Genomic DNA, 22,826 nt, shown 5'->3' on the forward strand with positions numbered 1-22,826 from the left:
TTAAAAACAATTGAATTCTTGCAAAGAATTTTATAAAATTTTTTAGAAACAATAAATTAAATTAAATTCTTTCAAAAAACTTTATTATTTTTAAAGATAATTGAAAAGGTTCAAAGAAATTTTTTAAAATTTATGAAAATAATTTAATTCTTTTGAAGAATTTTATTCAAATTTTTAAAAAATAATTGCATTGCTTCAGAGAAATTTAATTAAAATTCTATTAAAAATAATTGAATTCTTACCAGAAATTTTGTTATTTAATAATAATTGTATCACTTTGAAGAATTTTATTGAAATTAGAAAAAATAATTGAATTATTTCGAAAAATATAATTAAAATTATATTCAAAACATAATAATTCTTATAAAATATCGAAAAAATTTAAACAAATTGAATTCTTTTGAGAAAATTAATTAAAACTTTATTAAAAATAATTTAATTTAGGTATTCGAAAAATTAAATTAAAAATAATTGACTTATTTCGAAGAATTTTATTATTTTTTAAAAGTAATTAAATTCTTTCGAGAAATTTGATTATTTATAAAAATAATAGAATATTGTTGCCAAGAATTTGATTAAAATTTTTGAAATTGAATTCATTTCATCAATTTAATTAAAATTATATTAAAAATAATAGAATTTCTGTGAAAAATTTATATTATAATTTTTAAAAATAATTGAAGTCTTTCGAGAAATTCGATTCAAATTGTATTGAAAAAGGTAGCGTGAATAACATTTTCCAGTTTATTTAAATCATCAAATTTCAGAATTTATTTAATTAAAATTTTTTGAAAATTTGAGCTCCGTAAAAAAATAATTATTTACTGAATATTCATTTTTTAAAATAAATTTTAATGTTTGGAATAATTTTTCAAATAAAGATGATTTCAAATAAATGTTTAATAAATATTTTTTTGTGAATCTCAATTTTTTAGAGAGGATCAGAATATTCTTTAGGGGGAGGGTAAAATGTTCAAAATTCTATCTGGAAATCAGAAAAAGTCAGGGAAAAAGAAAATTATATTTTTATGGCAACCTTGTTTAATTATTCGAACTTTAATTTATCTTCGTAACCAATTTGATTTTCTATTGTCAAAAAATCAAGTTTTTTCTTAAAATTTTATCACTTCAAATTTTAATCGTTTTGGATTCAATTTCAAGTGCAGGCTAACAATCTTAGATTATTTTCCACATTCCACGGTACACATTGATTATTAACTTTTTATTATTATTAGCGATTATTAGCGTCAGATTTAGAAATCTTTTAATTAATTACAAAGAAAGTGTTACAATCCGAAAGAATAATATTTGAAATTCAAATAATATTTGAAAGTCGAAATCTTTCATAATATTTGAAATTTCGTATAGACAATTCTTTTATTTCATAAAGACAAATTTTTTATTCATGGAATAAATGTATTTTTTTTTATTAATATTTGAAATTGTTTGAAATTTTAGGAATCACTATTGATCACATGGCAGAGCGTATTTACTGGGTGGACGCAAGGGAAGATTACATTGGTTCAGCTGACTTTGACGGGAAGAATTTCAAGAAAATAATCTCTCAAGATGAACGTGTCTCACATCCATTTGCCGTTGCCGTATTGAAGGACAATATGTACTGGGACGATTGGAAGCAATCGATGATTTTCACCGCCGACAAGGATCATGGTAGAAAAATAACAACAATTATTGGCCAACTCACTGGTCTAATGGATCTAAAAGTTTTCGCTCACAGTGTACAAACAGGAACAAATCCCTGTGTGAACAGTACATGCTCTCATATTTGCTTAGGCGCACCAGATGGTTTTGTTTGCCTCTGTCCCGACGGTATGGTAATGACAAACGGCAAATGCATGTGTCCCGGTGGGATTGCACCATTTAGCAATTCAACATGTCCAAAAATAGCAAACACCTGCTCGAGCAATCAATTCGAGTGCGACAATGGTGTTTGTATACCGGAATTTTGGAAATGCGACGGCGACAATGATTGTGGGGATAATTCGGATGAGAGTCTGTGCAGTAGAACGACGTGCAGTCCGAATACGTTTGAGTGCGATGATAATAAATGTATTCCGATCTATTGGGTTTGTGATTTGGACAGAGATTGTAGGGATGGGAAGGATGAGATGAATTGCACTTATTCGAATTGTACCGATTCGCAATTTAAGTGCGATAATGGGCGGTGTATTTCGCATCGATGGTTGTGTGACGGGGAGGATGATTGCAGAGATGGATCGGATGAGAGGAATTGCACGATTCCGGTGCAGCCGAGTACTTGTAAGTCGGATGAGATTCAGTGCACGAAGGAGCATATGTGTATACCGAGAACTTGGAAGTGCGATGGGGAGAAGGATTGTGAGGACGGATCGGACGAGGCTGATTGTCAGAGTATGAAGTGCGAGTCGTGGCAGTTTGATTGTCAGGATCAGAATCAACAGCATCGGTGTATTTATCGATCGTGGGTTTGCGATGGAGATAAAGATTGCAATAACGGACTGGACGAGCAGAATTGTACACAGACCTCGGCACCGCCTTTATTCCCGCCTAGTTTGCCGACGAATTCCTGCAATGATTGGATGTTTAGGTGTCATAACAAGAAGTGTGTTCCTTACTGGTGGAAGTGTGACAGTGTCGATGATTGTGGAGATAATTCGGACGAGCTCGGATGTGGGAATCCGGATGTGACGACGGATCGTCCTAGTTTTACGGAACATCCTCGTGTGTGTCAACCGCATCAATTCCAGTGCTACGATGGCGATTGTATTGAGCAGGCTTGGGTTTGCGACGGTTCGCCCGATTGTAAGCTGAATGAGGACGAGTTGCATTGCGAGGGAACGCATATCGGTTGTCGTGACGATCAATTCATGTGTCGAACTGATGGAAATTGTATTTCGGCGGACAATGTCTGTAATGGACACGAAGAATGTCCGGATGGAAGTGACGAGTACGGTTGTCATGGCGATGAGAATCCAAACCTACCGACAATGTCGCCTTGCGTACAAGGGAGATTCCTCTGCGATGGAGGACTCTGTCTTCCACTCGCTCATAAATGTGACGGAAAACCCGATTGCTTCGATGGATCCGATGAAATGAATTGCGAACAAAATACAAGAGTCTATCAAGTTATTATCATGAAGGTCGATGAGCGAACCACCGAGGCGAATAGTATCCACTTGCACTGGTGGATGTCGACCCCAAATAATACGATTCTCGAATTTTTGCCATCGATCGCACCAGCCAATGAAATAAACCCCAAGTGGACGAATGCTACAAGTTGGTTACAGGGTTTGAATTACCAATTTACTGATTTAACCCCATACACCCGATACAACATGACAGTTTTTGTCAGAATAAAGGGTTCGAAAACAGTTTTTCCACCCGGTAACTACCACATCGGAGTGACAAAAGAAGGAGTGCCAACCGAACCTTACGAAGTTACTGTCGATCAGAAAAATGGCTCTCGAGTTGAAATTTCATGGCGGGCACCAGCTCATCCCAATGGCGTTATAATTGGATACGATGGATTCATAACTCCACCGATTCCACCCATGAAATATTCCCTACAAAAAACATCAGTTTCAATCGATTTGGCATTTGAACCGGGAAAGAATTATTCCTTCTGGGTAATTGCGAAGAATAAAAGATATCAAAGTAATACATCAAAGGTGGTGACCTTGACATTTGATGGCGCTTCAAATATCGATGACATCAAGAATTTGGAAGTGATTGGGGAAAAAACGACAAACAATTCGGTTACATTGAAATGGCAGAAGGTTCCCGATGTTGATGGTTATACTATCATGCCAAAATCACCGTCGCACTATCCAAATTTAAATTTCAGCGTTATTGAGAAAAATGTTGATACCTATACTGTGAATGGATTGGCTCCAGGTGTCTCGTATACGTTTGAAGTCACTGCGAAGAGGAAAAATTATTTTGGAAAACCTGCTTCAATTGCCGGTACTACTAGTGGCATGGCTTTGCCTACAGTTTTGAAGGTACAAGGAGAATTAATCAAGGCGCAAGGAACTACGGTGAAATTGAGTTGGGATCCTCCTAAAGATTCGCGGAAAACCAAATGGCAGTATGCTGTACATTACGCTGTCAATATGCAAGATCTTTATAAAGGTAATTTTTACTTACCTTTGAATTTCATATTAAAAAATTTACAAAGTTGATGAAGTTTACGTTTGTAATCGACAATTTAGAAGAAAAAATAATTTACTATCCAAATTCTTGCCTTAAAAAAAATTTTTTTACAATGTTTCTTGATCAACAAGTTAAAAAATATTTGTTGAAAAATTGAATTCACAAAGAACTTTTTCAAAGAACTTTCTCAAAAATTATTAAAAATAATTTCGTTTATTAGTTTTTTTTATATTTTTTATTTGTATTATTGGATTTACTTAATTTCTGATTGTACATTTTTTTCTATTGCAGAAGCTAAGGTTATAACGAGCCATGTGGGAACAACAATTCGTGATCTGGAGGCATGCAGCAAGTACATGTTTTCCGTTGGTATCAGGGATAATACATTCGGATCTGGTCCATTGAGTGAGCCGTACAAAATTGAGACGCATTTCAGTCCGAGAGCTCGTCCCAAGCAATTGAGAGTCTCACCTTCGGACAAAATCGACACTATATTTGTCAGCTGGAGAGCAAGTTGCGATTTAATCGACACCCCAATTAATTATACAGTAAGTGTCAATTTTTATTTACAAAAAAAAATCAAAATTCTCAAAGAAAAGTATCTATAAAAAAAAGTGCTGTCACAAAATTATTTATTACAAATTATTTAATGAATAATTTTACTTAAATATTTCAAAAATCATTGAATTTTAAAAGAGTTGCGATTACAATTTTCATAAATAGATGAACTTCACAAGGATTAAATTTTAAATTTGTATAAAATTTCAATTATTAATGAATTTAATGAGAAATTTTTAAAAAGTGAATTATTAACAAATAATTTAAATTCTATTGGAATTAGTTAAATTTTTTAATACATATTTAATTAACTATTAAAAATAATGGATTTATAGAAGAATTTTAGTTGAAAACACTGAAAAAATTGAATTTGGGAGAAGTTATTACAAATTATTGCAGAAATTCAATTATTTTCAAAAGTAATAAAATTCTTCGCAAAAATTCAATTATATTCAAAAATTTTTAAAAATTCTCGTCAAAATTCCAATTACCTTTATAAATAATAATTTTTTCCGAATTTCAATTATTTAAAAAAAATTTAATAAAATTCTTGGCAAAATTTCAAATATTTTCAATGATTTTCAACTTCTACTATTTTAATAAAATTTTACAATTTTACAATTCTTTTAGAAATTTAATTATTTTCAAAAGAAATAAAATTCCTTCAAAGAATTTAATTATGTTCAATAATTTAAAAAAGTTCTCGTCAAAATTCCAATTATCTTTATAAATAATAAAATTCTTCTCCGAAATTCAATTATTTAAAACAATTTTAATAAAATTCTACGCAAACATTTAATTATTTTTATAAATAGTAACAATTTTAAAGGAATTCAATTATTTACAAATTGTTTGTATATTTCTTCGCAATAATTCAATTATTTTCATAAATAGTAATAATTTCACAGGAATTCTATTATTTATATATTTTTTAAATAAATTTCTTTGCAATAATTTCATTATTTTCACAAATAGTAAAAGTTTTCAAAGAGATTCAATTATCTCTATAAATAAAAAATTCTTTTTACGAATTCAATTAATTTTATAATTATAATAAAACTTATTGCAGAATTTCAATTATTTTTAATACAATTTTAATCAAATATTTCGAAAAATGTAATTATTCTAAAAAATTTTATTAAAATTCGTCGAAAGAATTCAATTATTTAAAAATTTGTTGTTAAAATTCTTTATGAAAATTCAATTTTAAGAAACTTTCAATTATTCAATAAATTATTTGTTTTTGTGTATATAATTTAATTCTCGTAGAATTTTTTAATAAAAATTGATTAAAAAAGGAATTTTAGTAAAAATTTTAGATAATAATTGAATATTAATAACATAGCGTGAATTTTTAGGAATAATTGAATTTTTAAATGGTTGCAAATAAAAATTTTTGAAAATCTGAATTTTTCATATTTTTGATTAATATTAATTCTGTAGAATTAATATTTAAAAAAAAAGTAATTGATTTTTTTTTGGAAATTATTTGAAGATTTTATTTTCTACTATTTATTGAATCCAAGAATTTTCGAATAATTGAAATTTCGTAAAATTGAATATTGTAAACAAATGAAATTGAAAATTGTCAAAAAACTTATTCTAAAATTATTAAAAATAATTGATTTAGAAGAATTTTAGTTGAAATTTCTAGAAAATAATAATTGAATTGAAAAGATGAAAATAATTTTGAAGAAGTTACAGTAACAATATTTTTATGATATTAAATAATGATTTTATCACTCGAAAATCTTTAATTATTATAAAACATGAAGAAAGCGATCACTCCGTGTCGAAGACTCAGGAATAATGATTAAATATTGATATTGATATTGATCATTATTATTATTAAGAGCTTAGCCCGTATAGGAATCTTGAATAAATAAATAAATATTCTTTAGAGTCATTCAGACTAATTTTTGACTTCTTTCTTGACTCAAGAAAGAAGTCAAAAATTTGTCTGAAAATCAGGGAAAAGTCAGGGAAATACAAAATTAAATTTTTGTGGCAACCCTGAGGAATCGAAAATAAATTTTTAATTGACCGAACTAATATAATCCTTTTTACTTTTTCAGATCTTCGTCACTGAATTGGTGCTGAAGAAACAATCGACAATTACATTAAATCCGACGAATGACACTGTCATGAAGCACATGTTGAAAAATATAAAATTGGGCGGAAAATATCAAATATCAGTCTCGACGGATGTTGACGGTGCTATTCCAACTGAACCAATTATTTATAATGCTCCTCCCATTATACCTCCTCATCAAGTGATAGTCGAAAAGCAGAATGATGAGAAATATATCGTCAAATGGGAACAAAGAAATATGTCCGACAGTTTGAAAAATACTAAATATCATTTCGATGTTCTGATAACAGAAGGAGCGAATATTGTCAACGAAACAAATGCCAAAATTTATAGCAGTAAAAAATCGCCATTTGAATTTGTTCCGGAAAATATTGACGCTATGCACTCAATTGCCGTGCGTTTAGTTAGTGAAGAAGGTTATCACAGCGACCTGAGTGAAGTTGTCAGTCTAGCAAATCCTAATGGTGAGTATTGTTTTAGTTTCTTGATTCTTTTTTGTATTTTTAAGAATTAAAATAAAATTATTGAAAATAATTAACAAAAAAAAACAGTTGCAACAAAAAGTAAAGAATAATTTTAAATCTTGTAAGGAATTATGAATTTTATTTAGTTTATTTAATTTGTAAATACATTTTTAATGATGATGATGGTGTTGTTGTTTTTACAGCTGGTTTAGGAGCTTCGACAATGAATACATCAAACATTCTATCTCTTGCCATTCCATTATGTTTGCTCATCGTAGCATTAGGAGCAGCTCTGGGTTATTTTGTTGTTAGACACAGAAGACTGTCAAATAGTTTTACACAATTTGCAAACAGCCATTATGATACGAGGAGAGGTCAGGCAACTTTCCCTGGCACTACTGATGGCCTAGGTAAGTGATTTTTATTTTCTATTTAATTTAATTTTCTTTCCGAACTTTATTGAGTGTTCGGTTTTTAGTTTTTAACCGCAAAACTTTGAACTCGTACAAAAAATACTCTTTAAATAAAAGAATATTTAAAGAGTATTTTTTGTACGAGTCCTGATATATTTTTCAATTCTCGTGCTTTAATTTAATTTTCGTGTACATAGGAGAAGATTTTTACGAAATTCGAAAATTAATTTCAAAATTTGTTGTTTTATAAATATAACCGAATAGTTTTATTTGTCTGGTAAATAATAATCTAAAAAATAATCTAATTACTAAAATTTTAGATTAGATTAGAAGCAATTCCACGTGAACAGATATAATCGAAAAAATTAGATGTTACAGACATTGTTATATTCGAATTAATATATAAATTCGACAAAACTTGACAGAGTTTAATTTTTATAAAGAATTAAAGAATAAATTAAAAATATAAATTTTTAAAGAATTCGTTGTGTGCCTTTTAGTGACAAAAATCTTTTTTTTTTAAATTTCTTAAACTCTCTTTTTGAAAAATATGGGATTTTAATTTACAATATTTACAAAAACAACATCTTTTTTTATTTTTTTATCATTTTCATTGGAAAGCTGAGATTTTTTCAAATCAAATATGTAATAATGAAAGTGGGACAATAATATATTTTCGAGAAAGTAAAAGAAAAGAATTTTTAAAGACAATTTTTTTATTTTCTTGAAAACCCATTATTTTCTTATTTTGAAACTTTAGATACAACTTTTAAAAAAATTAACACAATTTTCCGAAAGAATTCAATTATTTTCAAAAATTTCACAAAAATTCTTTTTTTGTCCTACCTGCACGGAAAGTATGTCATTTCGGGCACTTAGAGCGGGCGCAAAGTGACTCATTCCAACGCAGGGGTAGGGGAAGCGGGCGGAAAATATTTTGCGCCCGCTTACCATCCTCCAAGCGGGCGCAAAATATTTTGCGCCCGCTTCTTCTACCTCCGAGCGGGCGCAAATTATTTTCCGCCCGCTTCTTTCGTTTTAACGGTCATAAAGTAAAGAAAATTTTGCGTTACTTTATTTTTTTCACGTAAAATAGCTAGTTTCGTATACATAATATGTAAAGTACGTATTTTACCCCCCTCTACTCAAAGATACATTGTGTATTAAACATTTTAAGTAAAAAATGCGAGATATTTTACTGTAAAAGGCCACGTAATTTAACTAAAGTATTTTATGTGTCCAACCCTGCTCAACAAACGATGATTCCGATTCCCTGTCTCATAAAGGTCTTTCTCCAATAGGATTCAAAAAGCGGCGTTGCGTTGATTTGCAGACGCAGTAACGTCGGGTTGCTATGGTTACCCATGCTAAAACCATACGTTAGTTACGCATCGCAGCGTATGAGTTTAGGATTCTATTGGAGAACGACCTTAATATCTGGTTCTATTCCCTCCGAAAAACAACGCCGTAGCGTAGCAGACGACTTAGTGTTAACGATATCAAGCACGTTTCTTTTTGTCATTGCTGAAAATTGTCAAAATTCGAAAAAGATGATGGATAATTCAAATGATTCGGATGAAAATGAAGATACTAATTTCCACACACCACCGGAAATTCGCGAACTTGTGAAAGAGGCTCAAAAAGATTTCCTGCCGTCAACTTCAAAGAATAAATATAACAGTGTCTACACAACATTCAAGACCTGGGCCAAATCAAAAAAGGTGACGACTATTACAGAAAATGTTATGTTAGCATATTTGATAGAATTATCTGAAAAGTATAAACCACCAACGGTATGGTCAACATACTCCATGTTAAAATCTACTCTAAAAAACAATGACAATGTTAACATTGCAAGCTTTATGAAAGTTACAAGTTTTCTGAAAAGAAACTCAGATGGTTACAAATCAAAAAAATCGAAGACGTTATCTCCCGAAAATGTTAACATGTTTCTGTCCGAAGCTCCGGATGACATATTTTTGGCTACAAAAGTAAGTAAAAATATATATATCTATAAAAAAGAAAATAAGATAGAAACAAAATAAAACAAAAATTTATATAATCAATAATTATATATAAAAAAAAGTTTAATAAAAATATGTATAATAATTAATAATGCGTGCAAAAATAATTTCATAACTGCACAACAAATCAACAAATTTATTAATTTAATAAATAAAGTTACACGTTAAATAAATAATTGATAAATATAATAATATAAAAATAAATACTTAAAAATAATCATTTCAAAAAAATCATGCATATCATTGTTAAAATCTATAAAATAAAATGCAAATATTTATTTATAAATAAGTACAATATATATTAAAAAGTATAACAATAACAAAAAAATTATAAATTAATTAATTAAATTTTATAAAGTTAAAAATCAATAATACATTAAAAAAATATTAATTAAAAATAATGATTGCTAAAAATGCATGCATATGATTGTAAAATATATAAAATAAAATAAATAACCTTCTATAAATAAATAAAATATATTAAGAAATGCTTTAATAATAAACAAATAAAACAAAAACTACCAATTATATAATAAAAGCTAATTAAAAATTGAAATATTTTTTAGGTTGCTTTAATTTTCGGCATAAGTGGTGCTTGCAGAAGGGAAGAATTATCAAAAATAAAAATGGAAGATGTTCTTCATGAAGGCAATCTGCTTTTAATAAAAATACCAAATACAAAAACCAAAACACCACGATCATTTACTGTGGAAGGAGAATTTCGAGAAATTGTGTCAAAGTACGAATCTCTAAGACCAAAAAATGCTAATTCGAATAAATTTTTCCTTAACTTTCAAAAAGGAAAGTGCACCACCCAAGTTATTGGGAAAAATAAATTCGGTAAAATGCCGAGTGAAATTGCCAAATATTTAGATCTCGAAAATCCTGAATTATATACCGGACATAGCTTTCGAAGGACATCTGCTACATTACTAGCCGATTCTGGTGCGGACATAATCGCTCTTAAACGTCTCGGAGGTTGGAAAACTTCAGCCGTAGCGGAAGGTAAAATTTCATTTTTATTTAAATTAAAATTTGTTTTTCTAGTATTTGACATTTTATTAAAATCCTCCCTATAACTTTTAACGAAACTTTGTTTTCCTATATTTAAAAATTGTTTAAAAATAACTAATTTATATAATAATAAATAAATAAAAATGAACTAATATTCTAAAAAATAAATATATTTCTAGGTTACATTGAAGAATCAACAACATACAAGAGAAAAATTGGAAATCAAATTGAAGCCTCAGTGAATTTAGCCTCATCAAGTGGTTCAAAGCAGATCAAGGAAATTCCATCGAATGAGTCAAATAATAAAAAATCAAATAAACGAAAAATTATCCACGAAATTGCATCAGATATTGACTCTATTTCAACTGCAGCTAGCTCATCAGGGCAAAACACATCAAACAAAGTTCGGAAAACCAATGACATTCATTATTCATCACAAATTAATAATTCTCAAGAATCAAACAATCAATCAATTACATATAACATATCGCACTGCACATTCAACATCTACAAATAAATAATTTGACATTCACACATCTGTATCTTTTGCTCATATTTTCATTATTTTTTATCTCGCCTCGTTAAGTTTTTGTTTCAAAAAACAACAAATATGTATAAAATTTAATTTTTTCTTAACGAAAGTTTATGAATTTTGTTAAACTACAAAACATACCATTCAATGTGTGACATTTAAGTATTGTTTAAAATATTTTCAAAATAAAAATTTTGGTTCAATTTAAGATGTATTTAAAATATTCTTAAAAAACATATAGCCCCATGCTTGTTTCCTTTAAATCTCTTTTTTAACTTTTTATATACAGTTTGTGTCTAAAATGAAATGCTTTTTGTCCAGGTAGGACAAGAAAGTTTGTTCACACCTCGGACGCAAAAAATAATTGAAGCGAGGGCAAGATTAGGTAAATCGAAAAAATCATTAAAAAGAATTCACTGCTCGTGCCCTCAATGACATACTTTCCATGCAGTTAGGACAAAAAATTATGTTAGCATCATGGGCGCAAAGGTGATTACGACTCTGGCGAAATTTCGGGACCTCGGGACACAATTTCGCTCCCTCGGCTTCGCCTCGGGCGCGAAATTGTGTCCCCTCGGTCCCTTCATTTCGCCATCGTCGCAATCACCTGTTTTGCGCCCTTGATACGAAAATAACTAATAATAATTCAAAAATATTTCCGTAATAAAATTCTTCGCAAGAATTTCAATATTTTCTGAAAATTTAATACAATTCTCCGAAGAAATTCAAATATTTTCCAAAGTTTTTATAAAATTCTTTATTCAATTATTTTTGGAATTTTACATAAAATTTTTGTAAAAATTCATTTATTTTAAAAAACTTTTTATAAGTCATTTCAAAAAATTTTGGTACAATTTCTTTTAAATTTAATTATTTTCATAAATAATAAAATTTTTTACAGAAATTCAATTATTTTTGAAAAAATTCAGTAATTTTCCAAAATTTATTTATTTTTCTTCATAATAATTCAATTCTTTTCATTTTTAAAACTTGTAATAAAATTCTTCGAAAAAATTTAATTATTTTCCAAATTTTTTATAACATTTTTTTATAATAATTCATTTATTTTTATAAATAATAGAATTCTTCGCAGAAATTCCATTATTTTTCAAAAATTAATTAAAATTCTTTGAAAGAACTCAATTATTTTTATAAATAATAAAATTTTTTCGTTAAAATTTTATTATTTTTAAAACTTTTATTAAAATTTTTGGTAATAATTCAATTAATTTTGGAACTGTTCATAAAATTTTTCGTAAGAATTCAATTATTTTCAAAAGTTTATATAAATCATTTTCAAAAATTTTGATACAAATTTTAAAAAAAATTAATTATGTATTTTCGTAAATAATAAAGTTCTTCACAGAAATTCAATTATTTAATTGAAAAAATTCAATAATTTTCCAAACTTTTATAAAATTCTTTATAATAATTCAATTATTTTTATAAATAATATGATTTTTTGCAGAAATTCAATTATTTATCGAAAATTTAATAAAAATCTTTGAAAGAAATCAATTATTCTCATAAGTAGGTAATAAAATTTACGTAAAAAATTCAATTAATTATTTTTGAAAATTTCGTTAAAATTCTTTATAATAATTCAATTATTTTTAAAAACTTTTTTAATCATTTTTAAAAATGTTGATACCATTTTTTGCAAATTTAATTATTTTTATAAATAATAAAATTATTCACCGATATTCAATTATTTTTGGAAATTTTATTGAAATTTTTCTCTAGAATTCAATTAGTTTTGAAACTTTATTAAGATTTTTTGAAAAAATTCAATTTTTTTCACTTTTCAAACTTTTTAATTTTAATAGATTTTCGAAAGATTTTAACTGTTTTCAAAAGATTTTATAGAATTATTTATAAAAAGTCAATCGTTTTACACAATTTTAATAAAATTCTGATAATTATTCAATTATTTGCAATTAAATTTCTCGAAAGAATTGAATTATTTTCAAAATTTTTAATAAAATTCTAAGCAAGAATTAAATATTATTTTAGATTCAAAATTATAAAAATTCCAATAATTACAATATTTCTTTAACAAAAATTTTATCTTTTAAAATTTAGAAAAAAATTCACTTATTAACTTAAATTGCGAAAAATAATGTAATTTGTAAATTTTTCTTACAAGGTTTCGAACTTTAAATTCAATGAAATTCTACTTTAAATTTAATGTTTTGATTATTACTGAAATAATAAGAAAAATTTAAGTAAATAAAATTGTTAGAAATTTAAATTAAAGTAATCACTTTTTAATTGCGAGCAGACATCCGGATGACAACAATTATTAATAATTTAATATAGATTTATTGAAAAAAAATCTAAGCTCTTCAATGAAAATGATAAAAAAATGAAAGAAGATGTAGTTTTTGTAAAAATTGAAATATAAGATTTATATTTGAAAGAAGAGGGATTAACAAATATTTTTTTTGAAAAAAGGTTTTTGTTATTAAAAAATTCCAGAAAATTAAAATTTTTGATCGTTTTTCGTGGAATTGCTCTTGGATAAGTTTATTTTCTTCTTGTAAATTAGTGTAGATTAAACGAATTCTGATTAAAAAAAAATAAATAAATAGCACTTTTTGAAGTGATTCAAAGACTGATTAGAGTATTCGATGTTTTAGAAGAAGAAGACAGTCCAGTGATTAGAGGATTTTCTGACGATGAACCATTGGTAATGGCTTAAAAAAAATTGATGCATATATACGTAATATACTAAAGTTATGCGGACTACTATGATAATAATTGTAATTAGAATTAAAATTTTATTAAAAAAAAAACAGAGAATGGTTTCACGTAAGTCACGCAATCGACTGACCGTCGTCTCTTACGTTAAATCTTTGTATAAAAAACTATTTCATTATTTTATCGAGAAGTAGTTAGCAAAAGTAATTAATTTTTAAAGTAAATTAATTTTTTTGGCACCGCAGTTGCCAAAAATGATGCTTTTGCATACAAAAAGCAAAGAAAAAAAAAAGAAACGAAAAGAAAGAAAATCATAGAAAAGAAATAAGCGAATGTAAATCATACAGGCCGCACTGTACATAGCAATCATTTTCTATGAACGACATATAAAAATATGAAAATACTTCTCGATTCTAGGATGCCATATATTATAGTCGATATTTTAAACAGTTCAGTGCAGTGATGAACCTCTCTTTTTATTTTTCTGTTTTTACTTCATTACGTTTCATAAGTTGTTATTTTAAGAGATCGTCGTCGTTTCATTGTCTAAAAAAAATGAAAAGAAATTTATTGTTTTTTTTTGGCGAAAGAAAAGTTTAACAAAAAAAAAAGAGGAAAAAAAACAAAAAAAGCAAAAAAAAAAAGGAAAGACGAGGGAGATATCCAATTTAAATGTAAGAATTATAAATAAAAAAGAAAACTTGATCTCAACGCGAGAGATCTGGTTCAAATGTCGTCAATTTTTTGCTGTGAAAAATTCTGTTCCTATTCATATTTGTACATTCTTATTAATTACGCTAATGAGTGACTTCGTTTTGAGTGATTCGCCCTCGTGAAAAAAATAACTTTCTGGCAGGCCCGTGTAAAGTTAGTCGTGAAAATATTGTTTCTTATTTTTTAATTACAATATTGTGAATGATGAAAATTTCTCGAAGTTATGAGGTATTCATAATTTATTTCCTTTTTCTCTTCGTACCTCATTTCTACGTTGATGTTTTCATTCGATTTTTTCCATTTTTGTTTAAACAATTATTCAATCTATTGTTTTACACTAAAATAGTTGAAAGAACTTTTTTTTTTTCAAAGCCACTGTCTTTTTGGGACAATTCTCTTGCGAGTAAATATTTTCTTGAAAGTTAATTATTTAATTTGGATGTAATGACATTTGGATGTAAATTTCTTTAGGTAGAAAACAAATTTAATTTTCATTGTAAGAGAAATTAAATTTTTTGTGTAAATTTTTTTTTAAATTAGAAAAGTAGAAAAATTGAACTTAGGAAAATTTTTCTATAAATTTAGAATTCTTTTTCTATCGATGAATATTTTTTCTTATCAATCGCAAGAGAATTTTCTGAAATTAATTAGTGATAGTAAAGTGTAAAAGAAAAATCTCTTTGAAAAAGGAGTCGAATCAACCAAAGTTAAGCCCAGTGTCAGTGATTGCCAATGCAATTAAATAATAAGTTTCTACTTTGTAATGTGACGTTTTTTTTTTTAAAGTTGAAAACAAAGTTTCAAGCAAATGGCTGTTTACTGACAGAAACTATCTTAAACAGGTTGCCAAGAAAATTGTTTTGTTAATTTGAACCTTTAGAGGAGATAAATAAAATGATGATAATGATGATGATGATGAAGATGAGGAAAAAAAGTAGAGCCAAAGAGTGAACTGATAACGATCAACTTAAAAATAACCGTGTTGGTTATTTTTGTGACTATATTATATATATTTATATATATATAAAAAAAAGAATTAACAACTTGTTTTTATCCTTACGACTTTTTTCCCCGTTTCGAATATTATAATAATTGGTAATTTTCTTCAAGAGATATTGAACTGCGTTCCGAGCCAAAACTAAAAAAAAATAAAAACAATCAGAACCGAATGGTTGTTAAATTTAAACAATAAAATTAAGATGTTAAAGTGTCTTTAAAATACAATAATAATAACAGTATAATGATTAATGTATTGTGTCGACGTTTCGAGTTTGAGTAATAGATTTAAATGTCCAAGGCGGGTATTAATTATTATGTAAAAATTGATGAATTACGACGTTTTAATTAATTTTATAAATAGGAAGCTTCGAACAAATTTTGGTTTTAAAGAAAAAAAATAATTGATTTTTCTAAAAACGTAATTCAGAATAATGTGAAATTATAAAGAAAGGTGAATTTTAACAAAAAAGGGGAAAAACTACTTAAAAAAAATTACTGTCTTTAGAAAATTAATTTCTTGCCTAACAAGTTTTTTGTTGTAAAAGATTCTTTTAAAGATTCTTATATTCTCTAAAGAATCTTTCGAGTTCCATTGATAAATTCATTCGGGTGATTAATAAAGACTGAAAACCCTTTTATTTTTATATTCTTTTCATTTGCTTTTCTTTTTTTTTGATAAATATTCTATAAGCTTTTAAATTATTTAAACACTTCGCAACGAAAATAATCGACATGTGTTTTTCGACACTAATTAAATGATTAAAAATTTTGAGAGTCTTCTTTGTTTTTTTAAACTTAATAATCGAATTAAAAAAAAAACCTTCTTGAAGGTCTGTGATACGATAAGTCTGCAATTTGTGAATTTCTAATGTTGCGTTTGTATAGAAAGGAGAGAAAGAGAGAGAAAAAAAAGCAAAAATGATTCTTTTTTAGGTGAATAATGATAATAATGATAATAAAAAAGAAACATTTCAAAGCAGTATTATCAAGGACTGTATTCTCGCCTTGTAATTTTTAAAAATTATATCTAAATAGCTGTATTTGCTATAAAAATGATGATGGAAAATAAAAGAAAAACTCGAACCGATTCGTTGATTCGATGCATGAGTGATTTATATCGCTAATTTATATGTAGCCAATACATATATAACAGTGTCACACAAGTTTCTTTAAAAATAAATAAAAAACAAAAGAAAAAGAAAAAATTGTTACAATGAAAAAACATTCTTACGAAAAAATAGCATAAAGGACTTTGATAAAAATTTCAATTAATAATAATTATGTGAAGAGCAAGATTGTAATTGTATTACTTGTACATGTCGAGGGTTATGTAGCGATCATCAGTGATATAATATATTTACGTGTAAATAAACGAAGTTCAAGCGCAATGTTAATTAGTTATTTTTAATTAGTGACAAAAACCGATTTTAGGTATCATTTTTTTTAATCGTCGATTTTTCTTGTTGTAATTTAATATTTAATACTCTATAAACAATACATTTCTTTTTAGAGTTTTTTTCAATTTATTAGATTTTTATTATTATAAACATTTATTAGTTATTAATTAATTATCAATAATTCATTAATTATTAATTAACTAGAGCGAGAAACTTGGTATTCAATTTATTATTATAAAGTATATCACAAAATCTGTTATTTTTAGAAATAAACTTCTGCTTTTGAATAATTTTCAGATTCAAAACTAAAAACAAAATTTACTTATTAACTGATTAAGTAATTCAATTATTTTTGACAAATTTCAATAAAATTAATCGTAATAATACAATTATTCTCATAAATAATAAAATTCTGCAGGAATTGCATTAATTTAAAATACAATTTTAATAAAAATCTTTTGAAAGAATTTCGTTATATTAAAACTTTTTAATAAAATTATTCGCAAGAATTCAATTATTTTCAAAAGTTTCTACAAAAATCTTCATAATCAATTATTTTCATTTTTGAAATTTGTTTTCGAAAAGAATTTTTCGAAAGAATTCAATTATTTCACAAATTTTTTATAATAAAATTAATAATAATTGAAATTTAATTAATAATTAATTATTTTTTTAATAATTAAATTAATTAATAATAATTGAATTAGGGGCCGTCCATATATTACGTAACGCTAATTTTTGAAAATTTTGACCCCCCCTCCCCCCATGTAACACGCTGTTACATACATTAGCGCCATTTTTTTGGCTTATCGTAACAAATAGCTTGACCCCCCCTCCCCCCAAAAAGTGTTACGTAATATATGGACGATCCCTTAGGTACTTTTCAATTATAGTCATTTTTAAAACTTCATTACAAATCTTCAAAGGAATTCAATTATATTTTCAAGAGCTTTTATAAAATTCTTTTTAATAATTCAATTTTTTTCATAATTCAATTTTTTTCATAAATAATCAAATTTTTCTCTAGAATTCAATTATTTTCAAAAATAATAAAATTCTTTGTAGGAATTCAATTAATTTTAGTACAATTTTAAAACATTTTTTGGTAATAGTTCACAATTATTTTGCAAAATTGTAATAAAATTCAACATAAAAAACTAAATATTTTCATAAATAATAAAATTCGTTGAAAAAATTCAATTATTTTCATAAATAATTAAATTTTTCGCTAGAATTCAATCATTTCCACAGAATTTTAATAAAATTTATTGCAAGAATTCAATTATTTTCATAAGTAATAAAATTCTTTGCAGGAATTCAATTAATTTTAATACAATTTTAAAAAATTTTTTGGTAATAATTCACAATTATTTTGCAAAATTGTTATAAAATTCAACATAAAAATCCAAATATTTTCATAAATAATAAAATTCGTTGAGAAAATTCAATTATTTTCAAGAGTTTTTATAAAATTCTTCTTAACAATTCAATTATTTTCATAAATAATTAAATTTTTCCCTAGAATTAAAATTATTTTCAAAAAATTTTAATAAAATTTATTGCAAGAATTTAATTATTTTCATAAGTAATAAAATTATTTGCAGGAATTCAATTAATTTTAATACATTTTTAAAACATTTTCTGGTATAATAATTCAATTATTTTGTAAAATTGTAATAAAATTCAACATAAAAATTCAAATATTTTCATAAATAAATAAAATTCTTTGCAGGAATTCAATTATTTTCAATAAAATTCTCTTCGCAACAATTCAATTATTTGCATAAATAATAAAATTCTTTGTAGGAATTCAATTTTTTTTAAATTTAATTTTACTAAAAATCTTTGAAAGAATTTAAATATATATTCTAAAATTTTCATAAAATTTCTTGAAACAATTCAATTATTTCAAAAAATTGCAATAAAATTCTATCAAGAATTAAATTATTTCAGATTAGAAATTATGAATGTTACGTAAATTAGAATATTTTCTTTAACCAAAAATAATATTTTTTAAACTCAAAAAAAAAAATCACCTTACAATTATATTAACATAACTAATTAATAATAATAATTATAATTATATTCATTAAAATTATTTCAGATTTTCGGTGCGGTGAGGAATGAAAGGTTAATTTAAATACAGAAAATTAAAATACGTAATAAATGGTTGAAGTTGTAAAGTGCAATAATGACAAATTTTCTCGCAGTTATCCTCGAGGCAGTTTATTGAGTTTATTGACGTTTGATTGGTTGAGTTCAATTTTAGCAGATCATAAATATATATACCTGTGAAAATTGATTCTAACCTCCACGAACGGAAGTGCGGAAATTTTGTAAAATTTTTCGATTTATAATTACATTAGTATTAAATATTTTAATTGGAGTTTCGGGAGTGTTAAAAATTTATATTATCATGAATATGAATTCTAAGCTCCACGTGGTCAAGGGAGTGTTCGAAAATTTTGAAACCACGTGTGTACATTTTTTTTTATCATCAGGCAGAAAATGTTGTTCGAGTGTCTTATTATTGGATGGAGATCAGTGGACGAATATTTAAGGTAAGATTTAGATTTTTCAAGCTTTATAATAATTTACAAAATTTTATATAATTTTATGAAAAATTTCGTTATAATAATGGAGAATTATTATTTTAGGTTAAATAATTAAACCTGTCCTTTTTTAACTTGTAATTTAATTTATTTTTTTGATAAATTTTTGCTATGTGTTTGGTACTTGTAAAAAAATTGGTTTCAAACTTTGGCACAATATTCGTAACTAAAGAATGAGCAAGCATTAATATAATATAATTAAATTAATTAATTAACTAATGGATAATTTTCCATTGGGAATATGAATTCTAAATTTCACGTGGTCTTGGAAGTGAGCTACGAACTTTATTAAAACCACGTTTTTGTTCGATAATTATATTAAATAAATTTTAATCTTCTTTTTAGGAGGGCAAGATTTTAATTTTTTGAATCGTAATTTTCAAATGTTTTTTTAAATAAAAAAAAAGTGCCCTTAAATTTTTTTTAACTCAAAAACTGAATAAAAAGAGAATTTAGTGACATTTTCCTCCCTAAAAATTAGAAATAATATTTTTATTAGCGTTGACGCTAACTCCAGTGGTATTATTATTAAAAATTTAGAAAAAGCCTTTAATTTTTATTTGCTAAGTGAACATTAAAAAAGTTATTTTTTTTCGAAGGATATTTTGGAACTTTTTTTTTGAGGAAAACGAAATACCAAAACTTCCAAAATTTGCATATAAACGAGAAATAGTTGAAGGATTCCGGATGTAGCCGAATCTTAGAAATTGCTAAGTGGAACATAAATAAAATATCCTTTGTATCCAAATTCTTAACAATGAATTCCCGTTATAGATTAATTCCCCAAAAAATTCGAGACAAAGCCCGGAATTTTAAATTTCACGGTTCCTTACTCTATATGTCCTAGAAAAAATTTGGAATTCGAACAGAATTTAATAGTAAAGTTTTTTTATTTATTATTGCATAATAAATAAATAATAATAATAATAAATTCCATAATAAAAAATTATTATTATTAATATTATTACTCGTTATTTTTCAAATTCTTTTTTTCAAAAAGATGTTTATCTTTCCGAAATTGCAAAAAGAAAAAAAAATTTCGTGACTATTATTTTTTTTCAAAAGGAATATGTCGTTTTAAAACTGTAATATAACTGTAAAATGTGACTCAGTCGCGAAAGATCACATAAAGTTGAGTTGTATTTTCATCTTAAAGAGTTGTTGTTAAGTATATTATAAATTGTAATAAAATGATTAGTCTCTCGAGACTAGATTCCTTTTTTTTTCGTGTAATAGTAGCTGTGGTATAACGTAAGTTAAATTACTTTTGACATCAGTCCCGTAAATGGTATCATGATGAATAAAATGTATAACACCTATTTCTTCTTTGATTACCCGGAAGCTTAAAAATAAAAATTTAATAAACTCCATTCAGAGAATGCGAATTGTTAGGTGCTTCTGTCACGAAATTCCACAATACGGTTACTTTTTATACACATATATATACAGGTGAATTTCTACAATTTCTCAAATTAAATTTCCAATTACGTACGTACATATTTATACACAGAATATTAAGGTTTATTATTTTAGAAAGTTATATTCCAAGAGATAATTATAGATATTTGTATATTTCATCTGTAATTATGGATTCTATCTATATCTATTGTTAGAACTATTTCGAAAATCTCACTTTTAAGGATTTATTGTTTTTTCTATTGCAGTTTAGTTTTTGAATTATTTTTATAGTCGAACGGATTTTTATTTCATTGGTGCAATTTTTCTTTCTTTATATTTAATTTGGTTCGTTAGATTGCAGGTTTATTAATTTAAAATCACTATTCTCAAAAATTATAATCAAATTTTTTAAAACGATTAAATTATTTTCAAATATTCGAAATTAAATTACTTTCAATATCTAGTATTTTCATAAAATTTCGCGAAAGAATTGAATTATTTAAAAAATAAAATTCATCCAAAATTCAATCATTTTCATAAATAATAAAATTTCCACAGGAATTTAATTAATTTAGAATAGCAATTACAAAAAAATTTAGAAAAAATCAATTATTTAGCAACATTTTTATACAATTCTTCACAATAATTCAATTACTTTCATTAATAATATTTTTTATGGAAATTCAATTATTTAACAAAATTTTCAATAAAATTCTAAGCAAAAATTCAAATTAAAAAAAATTCAATTATTTTCACAAATAAAATTTTACACAAGAATTCAATTATTTAAAATAAAATTTTCATAATATTTATGGGTCAGAATTCGTGAAATTTTCACAGAAAATAAAAAGTAATTTTTTTAAATCGAAGTGTTGAAAAAACATTTCTATTTGGCCTTAAGAATGTGTCCACCAAAAAACAGGAAAAAAAAATTATTTTTTATAAAAGTTATTGCAAAATTAATTTTTTAGCAACTTTTTAAACAAAATTTTATTTCTCCTAAATGAATGAACCGATTTAAATGAACCAAGCGGGAATATCAAGGGGATAAAATATACTTTCGTTTAGAATTAGAAAATTTTTAAAAAGTTTATTTTTTAATAATTATTTAATAAATTTTTTATAAACAATTAATTTTTTTTAATGTTCTGCGCCTTTTAAAAATTTGAAAAAAATATTAACATACACTTAAAACTATAAGAAATCAAAATCCGTTGAGAAAATTTTGGAGCGACAATTATTTTAAAAGTTATAAACAAATTATATTGGCGCGGTGTTGTGCATCAACGCTGAACTTAGTTTTTGATCATTTTTATCAATTTTTATGGTTATATAATTGAATAAAAATGTTAATTTGACAGTGTTTTGTTCATTTCGTAGTTAAAAATAATGTTTTAATTCTGAAAATCATCAAAATCGCATCTCCGTTCAATATAATTTGTTTATAACTTTTAAAATAATTGTCGTTCCAAAATTTCCTCAACGGATTTTGATTTCTTATAGTTTTAAGTGTATGTTAATATTTTTTTCAAATTTTTAAAAGGCGCAGAACATTAAAAAAAATTAATTGTTTATAAAAAATTTATTAAATAATTATTAAAAAATAAACTTTTTAGAAATTTTCTAATTCTAAACGAAAGTATATTTTATCCCCTTGATATTCCCGCTTGGTTCATTTAAATTGGTTCATTCATTTAGGAGAAATAAAATTTTGTTTAAAAAGTTGCTAAAAAATTAATTTTCCAATAACTTTTATA

General features: G+C 25.6%; 2 protein-coding genes across 4 annotated transcripts in view; both read left to right on the forward strand.

Moving 5' to 3' along the window:
- LOC122501270 (sortilin-related receptor-like) overlaps positions 1-17,050 on the forward strand; it is a 34,030-nt gene extending 16,980 nt beyond the window's left edge. For 2 of the 3 annotated variants that reach the window (XM_043610605.1, XM_043610608.1), the window contains 5 exons: positions 1,459-4,131; positions 4,444-4,700; positions 6,786-7,266; positions 7,470-7,676; positions 13,889-17,050. In XM_043610605.1, coding sequence (XP_043466540.1) covers positions 1,459-4,131; positions 4,444-4,700; positions 6,786-7,266; positions 7,470-7,676; positions 13,889-13,950 — 3,680 coding nt within the window. In that variant the 3' untranslated portion in view covers positions 13,951-17,050. Of the gene's footprint in view, positions 1-1,458; positions 4,132-4,443; positions 4,701-6,785; positions 7,267-7,469; positions 7,677-8,980; positions 9,212-13,888 lie in introns of those variants that run through there. The other variant, XM_043610606.1, reaches the window with a different exon arrangement.
- On the forward strand, positions 9,044-11,457 carry LOC122501271. The gene is made up of 3 exons (XM_043610609.1): positions 9,044-9,670; positions 10,270-10,708; positions 10,897-11,457. Exons 1-3 carry the CDS (start codon positions 9,044-9,046, stop codon positions 11,232-11,234), a joined length of 1,404 nt encoding a protein of 467 aa, XP_043466544.1. The 3' UTR covers positions 11,235-11,457.
- Positions 17,051-22,826: the final 5,776 nt, after the last annotated feature.

The sequence above is a fragment of the Leptopilina heterotoma genome, unplaced genomic scaffold, assembly GCF_015476425.1.
Source record: "Leptopilina heterotoma isolate Lh14 unplaced genomic scaffold, ASM1547642v1 Lhet_206, whole genome shotgun sequence".
Taxonomy (NCBI): domain Eukaryota; kingdom Metazoa; phylum Arthropoda; class Insecta; order Hymenoptera; family Figitidae; genus Leptopilina; species Leptopilina heterotoma.